The sequence below is a fragment of the Watersipora subatra genome, chromosome 5 (assembly GCF_963576615.1).
Source record: "Watersipora subatra chromosome 5, tzWatSuba1.1, whole genome shotgun sequence".
NCBI lineage: Eukaryota > Metazoa > Bryozoa > Gymnolaemata > Cheilostomatida > Watersiporidae > Watersipora > Watersipora subatra.
Genome location: NC_088712.1, coordinates 65,073,258 through 65,088,435, shown reverse-complemented (window position 1 = coordinate 65,088,435; position 15,178 = coordinate 65,073,258). Strand labels below are relative to the sequence as shown.

The window sequence follows — 15,178 nt, the reverse complement described above, 5'->3', positions numbered from 1 at the left end:
GAGGAGTAAACTTTCACACTTAAGCTACGACATCTAACTTTGCCGTCTGCCAGCTTCCATAAGTAGCATATAAGTTGAAGCCTCCTACAAGCTAAATGTACTTTTAAAGCATATAATGTTAGGTTACTTACTATAACCATCTCATGTACATATACCAACTTTTCATGAGACAAGATTTATTCCTGAATTACCGTGATTATGATTTATGTATTCCTGAATTATTCTGAATTATGGTGTGCTTAGAACTCAGCCAACTCAGTACGTAAACTTTAACTATAACATATTTTGTCTGATGAGAACCTGCACAGAGATTGAGCATTAACATCGGCTTGTTTTTTTGCAGATTAAGCTGAGCTCTGCTGGTAGTTTTTCTCACTTAAAGAATAGAGAAAGCATAATATTTTTATGCTTCATTATTCATCTTGAGGTGTTGACTGATGTTTTAAAAAAAGAATCAAGGAGATTGACCAACCAGAAGCTGAGATATAGCCAGCCAAACACAGGTCTACCAAAAAACAAAAGTGTTTTGGTAATCATCAATATATGACGTATAAAATCGACTTGTGTGCCATTGGTCAATTAAGCCAACTAATGCGCTCTCCTATAACAATCACGGCGTTTTAATTGGTTTAATCCCTGGGAGTATAGAACAATCAAATTGGGCCTAACAATCATCGCTCCTAGAATTCCGAACCAGTCCCTCTGACGTGTAGATTAGTTTTAGCATAAAATAATTACACGCATCTATTATTTCGCAACATTTCGCTATCTTGCTAGTTCAGCTCAGTTTTGTTGTTCTCCTACTTAACTTCCCTATTCAGACTCATCTTTAGCGTTGTTCAGATTTTTTTTAATTATAGCTAATAAATGGAATCAATTAAATCAATCATCAATCTCGGTTATCATTTGGAATTTTCTACAAATTATATTAGTTACATCATTTGTTCTATACGCAGTTATATTATTATTTTGTATAATATGCATTATGAATATTATATAAATCATAAAAAATAATCATAGATAAGATAATAGATCAATAGAAAAATCAAAGCAAAAGTTATCGTTTTCTTTTCTTATAGCAAGAGCAGCACGGTCAAGTTAGTCTTTTTAAGATTATGGCTGTAGTGAACTTCCAGTCTGTTAATAGTGACGATAATCATGAAAATCAACTGAATGCTGCAGTAGATACACAGTAGAAGAATGCTGCAGTAGATACACAGTAGAAAAATGATGAAGGAACAAAAAGTCCCATTCCTATTTCTTATTCTAACAAACTGCGACTCGCGGATATCGCATATAGACTATACACGCGCCGTTCGTTGAACAGATGATCTTCGGAGCAAATCCGTGGAGATCGAGTTAAAGTTTGAAGCACAATAGTCAAAATCTGCTCTTCTGCTTTGAAAAATCATGGCGAAGGGTTGTGGGCAAATGCCTTTACCACACAATGTTTGGTTGATTTTTCTGAGAACCCAGAGCTAGTATGTAAATTATTTACTATCGCGAGAAGCGTTTCACATCTCGTAGCCGAAACAATCATTATGCATAACGGCGGTAAGGGTGCGCAACTCCGGCACATGACCATTAAGTCGATTTTATACGTCACAGTTTTCGGGATTTTCGAAGTCTATTCTTTAAACAGCTTTACTAACAAACAGTTGTTTTATTACAATCTAATGCCGACTAGCATAGGAGTTTGGAAACCCATTAGCTTGAGGGGTATGTAGAGCATGCAAAGTATCTCGAGAAAGGTCAGAGATTACAAAGCTTTGTCTTTGCTCTGCTCTGACAGGCCAAACATACACCTGAATAAACAAAAAAATGTCTCAATATGTAATTATAGATGAATACTCACAAACATATAAATTTTAAAATAGAATGAGCAGCCAATATCAATTTCCAGAATGGCGAAAGTGACATCTAGAACTTTCACAAAACTTACTTGTATTGTTTTTTATGTCTATAGAATTCAAATAAATAATAGTATTAACTATTGGTTGCCATTCATATCTCTGAGTCAAAGGATCCTACACAGGAAGTATCTGATTTAATGGGATAGCTATACAGCTATGGTCTTTTGCCAAAGTTTTGAGAGCTTAACTGCGATCAAGTTTTGTCGATTTTAATCTGCAAACATCCTGACAGTCAGATCATCCAAAACAAACAAAATGTCAAATGATACAAAAAGCATCTATATTTTTGGATATAATCTAATAAAATTTGGTGCAATTACATCTTTAATGGCAGTTGAACTCTGATTCGTATTGTATATAATTCTGCTTGTTGCATTTTCCTTTTTCTGTTTTTAATCTGCTCAGTAAAAATTTTCTCAAAGATTTTATCCACAAATTTTATGCTGTCGAGAAAAATTAAAATTAAATTAAAATCTGTCTATGTACGTATGTCTGTGTGTCCGTACATATATCTATATACGTATACAGTGTATAATCTGTCTATATACGTATACAGTGTATAATCTGTCTATATACGTATACAGTGTATACATTTTTAGAGTTGGTTGTATGTGTGTCATTCCAGCTATAGCTATTAAAATCTTGGAATTAAAGTTTTATGTTCTGATGGATTTGAGCTCCCAACGAATGCATGGGCAAGTTTTTTAGCCAGATGCTCTAACACAGCTACAATGGCATATTGATCACAGATGTTACACATATCATACCATATACGGTATGTGTAACGTCTATGATAAGGTATATCATATAACGTCTAACAACATACGGTATATCAGATAACATCTATCATATGGTGTACGGCGTATACTGTATGCACATACTAATTATTCTAGCAATGCGCCCACGCGTTATGATGTCCCTGTTAATAAATATCTTTCGTAAGGTTCAATTACTATATCTGGGATCAAGGCCAATTCTTCTCACGTGGACAATTATATTATCTCCATAGTAAGACAAAGTTTTAGCAAAGTTTGAAAACCTTTAGAGCTGTTTTTATTTCCTCTTAAATTATTTCAACTACACTAGAAATTTCCCTGTCATACAGCCCACAACCAAAGTGATAATGGAAAAGAAAGGGTACTGCTAGAGATGAACTGTAAAAAGATTGGCTGGTCGATGTATATGTCCAGCGATATAGCGATTAAAATCTTGGAATAAAGAATCCTTGAAGCAAAGAATTTGATCTTGGTACCTCCCGCTCGACAGTCCACCATCTTACTAACTAAGTCACAGAGCTTCATGGATTCAGAAGGCGATATATGTCGATAGATGGGAGCAAACAGGCTAGCATTTTTGGTCATAATGCAAAGTCATGGTGTAGGGGAGACGGGGGCCCTTGGGACACGGGGCACTGTGGGACAGTGTCATTATTGGGAGTTGTGTTCTGTTCTCATTCTTTAGCATGGGAAAACTTACAGGAAATTACATCATAGGGAAGCCATTTTGTTCTCATCTCCATGCTGGACCTATTTTAGACAAGGTGAGTAAAAATGTAGATTTTCACCAAAAAAGTAAATATTTGCACCCAGGGAAAATGTTTCATAAATGGCACTAGAATTTGTATGACCAAATGTTAAGAATGCTAGTCATAGTAGCTTTTTATGCAGAATTCCCCTATATATTACAAGTGTAGCCGCTGTTTTTTTTCTGGGAGATATGACACCAAAGCCAATTTATCATCAGGCGGGGCACAGTGGGACAAAAGCTGGCGGGGCACTGTGGGACGCGTCCCACTGTGCCCCGTTGCGTGTCCCGCTGTGCCCCGAACATTATTTTATGTAAGCCGTGATGATAACATTGTAGGAACGATGGTTCGAAAAAGAAAAACCAGCGCCAAAGGAAAGATTGCTGATTCAGTGTTTGAATTAGCTATCAAAGAAGTTATTGATGGCAAGCTAAGCCTAAGAGCCGCATCTGAAAGTTATGTCATTCCGAAGTCAACCCTGGCAAGAGCGGTGACGAAGCGACGTAAGGCTGGAGATGCTAGTGTTACATACCAACCACGTTGGGACAATAGACGTGTGTTTTCCACTGAACACGAAGTAATGCTGGAGTCATACCTTGTTGAGGGAGCAAAACACCACGCATGCCTCACCAAAGTCATGATGCGCCAATTCGCGTATGAATACGCGAAAAAACTAAATCTAAAATACCCAATCCTCTGGGATAAAAACGAGAAAGCAGGTTAGTACCTAATTTATAAAAAAAACTAGTCTAATAGCCCTATCTGCTTCTCGCTATCTCTGTTCTTTAGAATGACCTGAAGAAAAGAGTAGAAAACAAACACAGATTAAATAAAAATATTCATACCGTTTTATTAAATCTGAATGTAGCCTTATAAATATCTAGGCCTATGTGCATAGTAGGCCGTTAAATTGAGGTCTATGGTTGTTCATTGAAGAAAGCTCATTTTGTGATTTCAGGGGAGAACTGGATATACTCTTTTATGAAAAGGCATCCCAACTTGTCAGTCCGCACACCCGAAGCTACGAGTCTGAGTCGGGCCACTAGCTTTAATCGAAGTAATGTATCGGCATTTTTTGTTAACCTAGAAGCTGTACTTCTGAAGTATAAATTTGAGGCCAATCAAATTTACAATATGGATGAAACGGCTCTGACTACCGTTCACAAGCCTCCTAAAGTTATTGCACGCAAAAACTCCAAACCAGTTGGTCTCGCTACCTCTGCTGAAAGAGGTACTCTTGTAACACTTGTTGGTTCCATCAATGCTCAAGGTTCCTTTATCCCACCATTCCTCATATTCCCACGAGTCAACTTCAAGAATTCCATGCTAAATGGCACCCCACCTGGAAGCAGAGGTGCCGCTCATGTATCTGGTTGGATGAATCAGGAGATATTTCTACAATGGCTGGAGCACTTTGCTAAGCATGCTAAATGTTCTCATCAGCATCCCGTGCTGCTACTCATGGACAATCATACAAGTCATGTATCTATTTCAGCCATAGAGTCCGCTAAAGAGAAAGGCATTATTTTACTAACGTTCCCTCCCCATTGTAGTCACAAGCTACAGCCTTTAGACCGCACCGTTTATGGCCCCCTAAAGCGCTACTACAATGACAGCTGTACGCGCTGGATGTTGAATAATCCTGCCCGGACAATATCCATACATGAGATCGGCGCCTTACTCGGTGAGAGCTTCAACAGGGCATTTACACCATCGAATATCTTATCCGGTTTTCATGTGTCTGGTGTCTTTCCGTATAAGCCAGACATTTTTGGTGACGACATGTATCTCGCCTCAGAAGTCACAAACTGTCCAGCTCCCGAGAACTTGGTTACACCATCTACCAGCCAGGATGATCCGATAGCAGCTCCTGCAGTGAACCAAGCACTACCAGCAGAGCCAGTCTATTCATCCCCATCAACCAGCCAAGTTGTAGCTACCCCTAAAGACCTTACACCATTAGAAGTACAGCCATTCCCGAAAGCCCCTCCACGACAAAACCAAAGAAAAAGGAAAACTGCAAAGTCACTAGTTTTGACAGACACCCCAGTAAAAGAAAGACTCGAAAGGGAACGCAACAAACAGAGGGCCAAGAAAACATCTAAAAGAGTGAAGAAGGTTATTCAGGATGTGGAGGTCAGTGATAGCAGTGAGGATGAGCGCCAAGAGGTCGAATTGAACACTAGGCTTGAGAAAGAGGACACTAGCGAGGATGACGGAGATAATGGGGTTGTCGAAATGGACAGTGAAACGAATTCAACAGAATATAACACCGGAGATTATGTGCTTGTAAAGTTCACAGTTACTGGCAAACAGAAGCTTGTAAAGCACTATGTTTGAATCATCGTCGAGATGGAGAGTTCTGATATGACATTAAGTGTGTCGTTCTTTCTGTTCCTGGTGCCAAGCCTACATTTGTTAAATCAGAGCCAGAAGACTTAGCACTAGTCGACCACAGTGACATTTTATTAAAGCTTCCATCACCGAATATCACTGGTGGAACAAGCAGACTCTCAGAGAGAATGGCCTTCCCTATTAGTTTGGCACAATATTTCTAGCTATGTGAGGATTTCCATATTTGTTTTTACCGCACTTCTCTGCTGTTTAGTTGTCTTGTCTTGGTCATGTACACCTCATCATACTGTAGTTTTGTTTGTAATGTACCATACTACTAATTACTGTTCTACACTGTTTTATATTATACAATAAACTTGACTAAAATTCTTTTATGCACCATCTTTAGTGAAGACAGTAGGTAATTATATAGTCCCACAGTGCCCCGGCCGCTGTCCCAGGGTGCCCCCGATGCGGGCACACTGGGACAGTGAACATGAGTTGGTAATTTCATTGTAAAAGTTTTTTAACTATTAGCAGGGGGAAATGTTTGGATATTTATATAGACAACATGTGAGGGTATCATCACAAGAAAATTCAGCTCATTATCAATTAAATTATTCGATGGGTTGTCAAAAGTGTAAATTTTGTCCCAGAGTGCCCCCGTCTCCCCTACAACACGGAAAGGGATAGCTCTTATTACCAAGCTTACTTAAACTATTCATTGGCAATATGCTAGGCTAATAGGAAGTGGCAGGCAACTCTCATTACCTTTCATTGTTTATGAGTTGATTTTTAATACCCAGACAACACCGGGTAGCACAGCTAGTACCAATACAAAAACAACTATCACGGATAGTTGTTTTTGTATACAGACCAGAAACAACTGTTTCCGGTCTGACTAGCTGCTTTTTCAAAACTGCTCTTCAGGTCCAAGCGAAATACTCATCAAAACAACCATATCATTACTTATCACTGTATTATTTATTGTAGGCAATCTCTGAGTCTCTCTGTTTGTCCTGGTTCTAAACTATATTCGTTGGTGTTCTTCTTGATAAATTTTTCTTGATTTTCTTTTCAAGTCAACCACAGTTAGAAATACCCTTTTTTTCTTTACTTTCTTTTTTCCTCTCTTCATCTATTTGCCACAAGCTCTTTATTGACTAAAAGGCTATTTTAAATTACCCAACCAACTGCTTAGCAACAATGGCCAACATGGGCATGCCAAATGCCCAAGGTAACAGCTGCGTGATCTGCAACACTGAATCACTGTTTCCATGGTGCGCAGTACTGCAAAGCAGCCCCCTCCGAAGTCGAGGGGATTATACGTTTCCATGCTGCGCAGTGGTTTTCAGCATATTAGCCAGTAAAAAGAAATTGTATAAATCGAATCGCCTGATGGAGAAATAGAATCGATCACGGATACCGAACATCATAAACGGTCTTTTTATGATTCTGTAGAATCGATCACGGATACCGAACGTCATAAACGGTCTTTTTATGATTCTGTCGTCATTATACTTTTATTTACAATACACATTCACAAGGTTTTACAAACCTTAATACACTTTTTACAAAGTAATATATTTTTAATAAGTATTTTTATGTAATATATTATTTAAACGTTAATTTAGGACTTGCCACCTATTTTTCGAAAAGTGTTGGCATCGATAACAAAGTCCAGGAAAGTAATCACCTCATCATCCTCGTGAATGCAGACCATAATTAAATTTAGGTGAAAGAAAATCGGAAGAATAGAAAAAAAAAACATTAGCAGGACAACCTTGGTACTAGTTTATGGCCCTCGAATAATCTGTCTTCACGGCATGAGAGCTATGCGCAGCCACTGCGCAGTCGCTGTTTCCTTGCTGCGAATTTGCACTGGCTTCGCACTGATCAGTGCGCAGTGATTTCAGTGCGAAGACGCCGTTTCCATGATTCGGAGATAGCGCAACTCCGAAGCCCTGCGCATCATGGAAACATGGTGAATAAAAAAAAACCTGGTGTAACTTGTGCAACATGAACCTATCATGTCTATCTCTTCTGCCTCCCAGGTTGGCAAAACGTCCCCCAAACCTTCCTGGCCTTACTTGGTATAATGTACTACTGCCCTGATGTCTCCCTAAACTTAAAGAATATGTATATGCTCACTCAATGAAAGACCCGTTGTCAAATCTAGACTCCAAGATAAAAACAATTAAACTGATGATTTCAGAAACAGTAAAAAACTCTAGACTATGCTGAAGCTGTGGGCAGTGTCTCTGCTACGGCAACAGCAGCTAATGAAGCAACTTAGAAGAACTTAAAACTATTACCAACATACTTCTGGAACAAAGTAAGGCCAAAGAAAAAGAAGGCTTTAAGCCATTTGCTAATGCCCATAACATAGATGAAGTTAAGGAAAAAAACTGTGAGAAAACTGTCTTTGAGTTGATGACATAATCAGGAATACCTGAGACAAATATTGTCCACATCAGTCGTGTCACCCTATTAGAATTGGATGTAAATCTGAAATAAACAAGTATGATTTCTTAAGACGTCTCAACTCAAAGAAACCAAAGCCCCAAATTTTTGCCACTAATGACATGACCAAAGAAGAACGAGCAGAAGCATATGCTCTATGCCAAAAGAGAAGAGAACTGTCAGGCTCACTTAGAGACCAAATACAAGATTAAAAACAATAAGATATATAGGGTCTCAGGCGATGAACAAATACTATGTTAAACTCAATAAAGTGTATAACCTGGAATGCCAACGGCTTAAGAAACAGAACGCACAAATTAAATCTTTTGATCTACACCCACTCTCCTGATATTATAGCGTTTAAAGGAACCAAGCTTGATTTCAGTGTGACATATGGGGAACTGACAAACCTTTATACAATCTACAGTCTAGACCGAACCAAAGGCCCAAGCTTAGGTGGTGATGCCCTTATAGCCATCAAAGACAGTTCTCCCATTAAGATATTATCTGTAGACCAAATAATAGACTATGAAATTTTTACTCTGAAAATAAATACCAAGGTTTGACCTTCTATTTTTCTAGTTTTTACCACCAACCTAGTATCAAAAACAGAGATGGTTTACTCGACTGTGTTGAATCTTACACTTGCCCCTTTTGTGCTGTTACAGGTCACTTTAATGCACCTAAAATACAGTGACCTGGAAAAACACTGAAATTTAGCCGAGACAAGAAAATGCATACAGATTTTCTTCGCTTAATTTAAACACATGACCTCTCAAAACCTGTTGATTTTCCAACACACATCAAAGCAAACACACTCGGCCTTGTCTTATCTTCGATGGAAATTAAAAATGCTCATGGAGGGCCTAGTATATCTGATCATTTTTGTGTGCACTTTGAGGTGAGCATACCCGACTACACTAAACAGAAAAACCCTCCCGAACCAACATCGCTTTTTAAATGGAAATACAATCAGATTGAACATGTAGAACTTACCATCCAATCCCAAGCACTTGACAGACAAATTACTAACCTAATATCTGTCAATTCTAACATAGATGAAGTCTGGGAATCATTTACAACTAGAGTTGTAACAGCAGCTAAGGCTTCAATCCCTCACTACCATCTTAAAGCAAGAAAACAGAATTTTTTGGATTAAACAGACTAGCATAAAAGGGATTCACACAAAAATAGACTGTTCAAAACATGTAAAAAGTACCAAACTGCCAAAAATAAAGATATGCTTCAGCTACAAATAAAAAAGTGTAAAAACTTATAAGCCAGGACTATAATAACTTCCTAAATATTCACACCTTTCATTAATTGACAGAAAACAATAATAGACCTCTTTTTAAGTTAATACCAGCAAAAAGAGGCTCCAGCAACACTGTCAAGACCCTGCAAGACCAAACTGGAAAACCATCTGAAAAGATAGCCAACACCTTTGCTGAAACTTTTTCCTCACTTTTTACGGTTGATGATGGCACTAACCCCATTTTTCTAACAAATGAAAACAAACCAGCAAACCCTACAGAACAAAAACCCCAAGCAATAACAGTTTCCAACGATGGTGTCTTAAAACTTTAAAAATAACTAAACCCCTCTAAAGCCGCTGGCGCAGATGAACTGAGCACCTCACTGCTGAAGCAGCTAGCCCCCTATATCACACAGTTACCAAGTTAATCCAACTGATACCAAGTTAATGCAGCACTGTTTTTCCACCCACACTTTCCTGAAAGATTGGAAAACTGCTACTGTCATACCCATTTAAAAAAACAAAAGGTAGCAGACTACTGCTATCTAACTACCGTCCAATCTCTCTGAAATGTGTTTTATCGAAAACCACAGAACACATAGTAGCACATTTCATTCATAACTTTCTGGACTCCATTGATTTTTTCTACAATTGCCAACATCATTTTCGCTACAAAATAAACTGTGAAAGCCAGCTGATCCTCACAACACATGACCTTATTGACTCTTTTGATGCTGGTATCCAAACAGATGCAGTTATTCTTGATTTTTTCAAGGCTTTTGACAAAGTGTCCCGTAACAAACTTGTACTCAAACTCAGGCAAAGCAAACCGGATAGCTCAAATATTGCCTGGCTTGAGAACTGGTTAAAAGACTGTACACAGACTATTTTATCAATGAAACATACTCCAAACCATGTCCGGTCTCATCTGGTGTGCCCCAGAGAGCTGTTTTAGGCCCCGCCTCTTTCCGATTTTTATAAATAATATGCAAACTGCCATAAAGACCTCTAAACTCAGACTTTTTGCTGATGATGCTCTCCTATATTCACAGATCGAGTCAACTAATGATTGTGCAAGCCTTCAATCAGACCTTGTTTCTCTCATAAACTAGGCAGATGAATATCAAATGAAATTTTACATCACTAAATGTGAAACAACTTATTTTGCAATGTCCCAGGAAAGCCCTTTTTTCACAAATACTAAATAAAAGGCCAACAGCTAACATTTGTCACTCACTTTAAATACCTTGGAGTTATTATTGACAACAAACTCAACTTTAACCTCCGTATAGAAAAAACCATAACTAAGTCTTTATCCACCCTATACATGCCCTATGAGGTTGCTCACCCAAAACAAAAACCCTTTTATCAGAACCATCTGCTGCCCAGTCCTTGAGTATGCCTCAAATGTCTAGTTCCTAATTTTCATCAAATCACATTAACTCTCTCGAATCTGTGAATAGGAAAGTTTTTAGATGGGTGTTTAACCTAACAAAAAAGAACATGATTTCTGACCGCATGTCTGAGAGGTCATGGACCACTTTTGCAGAGCGTCGAAGAACTTCTGGCCAAAACCATTACTCAACAAATTGTGATACTTTTAGATTTTTATTCTAATGCCCGCCTCCTCTATACACGCCACAAAAGTGCCAAAGGTACTATTAACACAAACATAAAAAACATTCCTTTTTTGTGAGGACCCATAACAATTACAATAACAATTACAACAATTAACTCACATTTTCCCTAGTCTCCCATTTAATCCTTTTCCAACAATTTTTACCCGCAGCCTGTTGTTAAATTTAAAAGCTCAATATATAATAAAAGCTAAGAGTTATCTTCTCATGTATTAAATAAAGATATCGCTCTAATCAATGATATACAGCCCCATGTGGAGGCTGTATATCATTGCTCTATTGCCCCATATGGGGGCGAATGCAATTAATTAAATTGACGGATCGCAGTGTTATCAAATTTATCCAGGAACTTTGCCTACTCATAGAACGTAGCATAAAATCGTGATTTCAGTTTTTTTGTTACTGGTAACGATGGTAACTTGTTGAACTCAGTTTCTGTGCGACAACTGCTAATTTTCTCATGAGGTATACTACTAACACTTCTTTTATACAACAAATTACCGAATCTTCATGCATATATCAAATACCGTCTCTTTATATCTAGTCTTCTACAAAACATCTTACCTGGTGAACCAATAACTTACTTTTTATTTGTTGAACCGTGTTCTTAACCATTTTATCGTTATTGAAATTTGTGTACATTTCGTAGTCTTACTAAGCTTTGTTAAAATTAAAATTTGTGTGTATAAGCTCTCAGTTCGTAAGGCCTCGTCATTTGATTATGATGTATGATTAGGGAAGAGGAAGAAACTCAACATATGACGATCCCTTATGAAACTAGAAACTAATACATTCTGATTGGTCAATAAAAGTGAAGGTAGGATTGTTAAGTTCTGGTCTTTTGTTTTAACAATAGATGCCATAAGTAAAAAGTATGGCAGAACCGATACATAACAATTGCAAAGGAAGAAGCCTAGTGGAATGTCTAGTGGAAGTCGACAAGTTGAGGAAACTGTGTTCTTTGTAGACAATCTAGTTTCACCATTGTTGGGAAAGCCAGCAATAGCAAAGTTAGGGTTGATACAGTTTGTAGGAACTGTAAAAGTGAAAGGAAGTAATTGGAAAATGGACTATTTTAAACTGTTTGTAGGGTTAGAATCATTAGACACTAAAGTGAAAGTATCAACAAATGAAAAGATTGACCCATTTGTACAGAACATTCCTTGAAGGGTCATAGCAGCGCTAAGAAAACCACTGGAAGAACTGTGAAAGATGGAACGACTTGAAGTAATTGAGAAAACTGAAAAGCCGACAGAATGCTGCACCCATTGCATTGCCCAAGAAAAATGGAAAGCTTAATGTCTGTATAGATTTCACTAACCTTAACAGAACAGCAAAAAGAGAATACCATCTACTTCCGCCTTCAGAGGAGACACTGGCAGAGTTAGAAAACTCCAAAGTGTTCAGTAAATTAGATGCCAATTGTGGTTATTGGCAGTTACAATTACACCCTGAATCACAGAAGATGACAACATTTATTAAACCGTTTGGTGGAATTTTTTGTAAAAGAGTGCCGTTTGGAATAAGTTCCGCCCAGAAATATTCCAAAGAGAAATGCAGAAGGTGTTAATGAGTCTTGAAGGGGTTATTCATCAAATGAATGACATCGTGGTTCATGGCACATCTAAAGAAGAACATGATACGAGACTGAGAAAACACTTAATTCAGATAAATGTGAGTTTGAAGTGAACAAAACTAAATTTATAAGCCACATAATTGACGGAAAGGAAATAGCCCTAATAAGAGCTGATCCGGAAAAAAACCAAAGCTGTGACAAACTTTTTGAAGCCATCCAATAGAACAGAATTACAACGGCTTTTTGGAATGGTCAACTACTTGGGAAAATTCACTCCACTATTAGCGACTAGGACTCATCATTTACGTCAGCTATTAGGCAAAGACTGTGATTGGGTGTGGGGAGAACTACAAGATGAACATTTTAAAAATGTCAAAGATATTTTAACAACTACCCCAGTATTGGTTCCATACTCTGTCTGCTGACACAATAATCAGTGCTGACTCGTCGTCCTATGGATTGGGCACAGCCGTATTACAAAAGGTCGATGAAGAGTGGAGACTTGTAGCTTATGCTTCAATGGCCCTCACTTCGGCAGAAAAATCCTATGCACAAACAGAAAAGGAAGCCCTTGCTGTAGCCTGGCATGCGACAAGTTTAACTACCATGTGTCGGGATGAGATTTTACAATAAAAACTGATCACAAGCCACTACTAGCAGTACTAAGTAACTGGCAAATCTACCAGTTAGAGTAAAGCGCTTCCGGCTACGAATGATGGCATATAGGCACTCGATCATATATACACCTGGTAAAAAGTTAGTGCTGGCTAATGCGTTGTCAAGGGTACCACTGGAAGAGATAGGAAAAGATATAGATGAGTTGAAGGACTCGGAGATGGAATTAAAAATGATAGCAGCAATCCCACTTGCCACGAACAGATTAAACAGAATCAAAGCAACACTACTAGAAGATGAATTAGGAGTGCTGTTATGTAAATACATCGCATATGGATGGCCGGACTTGAAGAGATTGCCGGAAGTAGCTAAACAGTGTTACATTTTTAGAGATTTTCTGACATACGTTGATGGTGTGGTTCTATAAAACAATCTCGTATTTATTCCATTGCTGAAAAGGCAGAGAGTGTCAAAAGATATACATAAGGGACATCAAGGAGAAACAAAAGCATCCGAAGGGCAACAGAGATATTCTGGTGGCCGGGTATGACAGCAGAAATTAGAACAATGGTCAAGAATTGCGACAAATGCGAACAGTTTCGGTTGAAACCAAGAAAACCATGGGTAACTACTCCGATACCAGAGAGACCCTGGTGGAGATTGGCAATGTAAAATAATATCTGTTGGTGATAGATTACTTTAGCAATTTTTTTACAGTGCACGGAGTTGAAAGACTCATCCAGCTCATCTTTAGTCATAAGGATTCTGGAAGAATTATTTTGTACCATAGGGATTCCGAGCACCATGGTCAGTGACAATGGCCTAGTTTGTTTCAGAAAAAATGAAAAACTTTTTCAGAAAATGGAACATTCAACACATTACGAGTGTGCCACGTTATCCCCAAAGCAATGGTGAAGCTAAAAGGGCGGTAAGAACAGTACAAGATCTGATGAACAAGAATACCAACTTGGAAGCTGCGTTGTGTATGTATAGGGACGCACCAAATGGTTATTCACCAGCACAACTATTGTTCAACAGATCAATGAATTCAATGGTCATTATGCCCAAAGAGAGAATTGACTTGAAAAAGCTGAAGGATTAAGAAGCACAATCAGACCTGCCAACCCAAGAGTGGGGCAATGCGTGAGATTTGGTTTTGGGGCAATTGATGTATCAATGATAGTACATATATAAAATTGTGGAAATTGGGGCAAAAATCTCACGCATTTTCATTTTTTCTTTGGGGTGATTGCGTGAGTCTCACGCCCAATGCGTGAGAGTCGGCAGGTATGCACGTCTCACCGATGATATACAGCCCCCACATGGGGACTGTATTTCATTGGTCTCACCATACAAGCCAAATTCCGACTGCTTCTCAAATGCAAAACAACTGTTTATATAAGCAAACAGAAACAAATACAAAATATGATCGGTGGTTACAAGTAGTATAAATGTGTAGGTTAAAACGGCAGTTACTTAAAAAAACAAACGCTATTTACAAGTAAATACATGATATAAAAGTTTTGCTACATTGTTGTAATACATTGATTAATAGGGGAAACAAGTTAATAATAAAACAAAGAACCAACGAATATTCTTTCTGGAAGTTCAGAAAATGTCTGCTTGTAAGTCTAAGGTAGCAGGTGCCTTATAGTTATTTTAGCGGGCGCATTTTAGCTTGCATTTATTCCAGCACGGGTGATTGCTTTCGTTAGCCGTTGGAACACGGCATAATTTGAATTTTATAGATGGATAAATAAGCCCTGATTGACTCGCTAAAATTAATAACCTTTGCTCCCATCTTTTCTACAGCTCCTTTGAGAACCACCAACATTTAATGAGTAGTCTTTTCTCTTTAGT

At 38.1% G+C, this 15,178-nt stretch overlaps 1 protein-coding gene across 1 annotated transcript; it reads left to right on the top strand.

Annotated features, from left to right (window-relative positions):
* Positions 1-3,781: 3,781 nt before the first annotated feature.
* LOC137397594 (uncharacterized) lies at positions 3,782-5,778 on the top strand. Its single transcript, XM_068083889.1, has 2 exons — positions 3,782-4,157; positions 4,397-5,778. The coding sequence occupies exons 1-2, from the start codon at positions 3,782-3,784 to the stop codon at positions 5,776-5,778; spliced, it is 1,758 nt and encodes a 585-aa protein (XP_067939990.1).
* Positions 5,779-15,178: the final 9,400 nt, after the last annotated feature.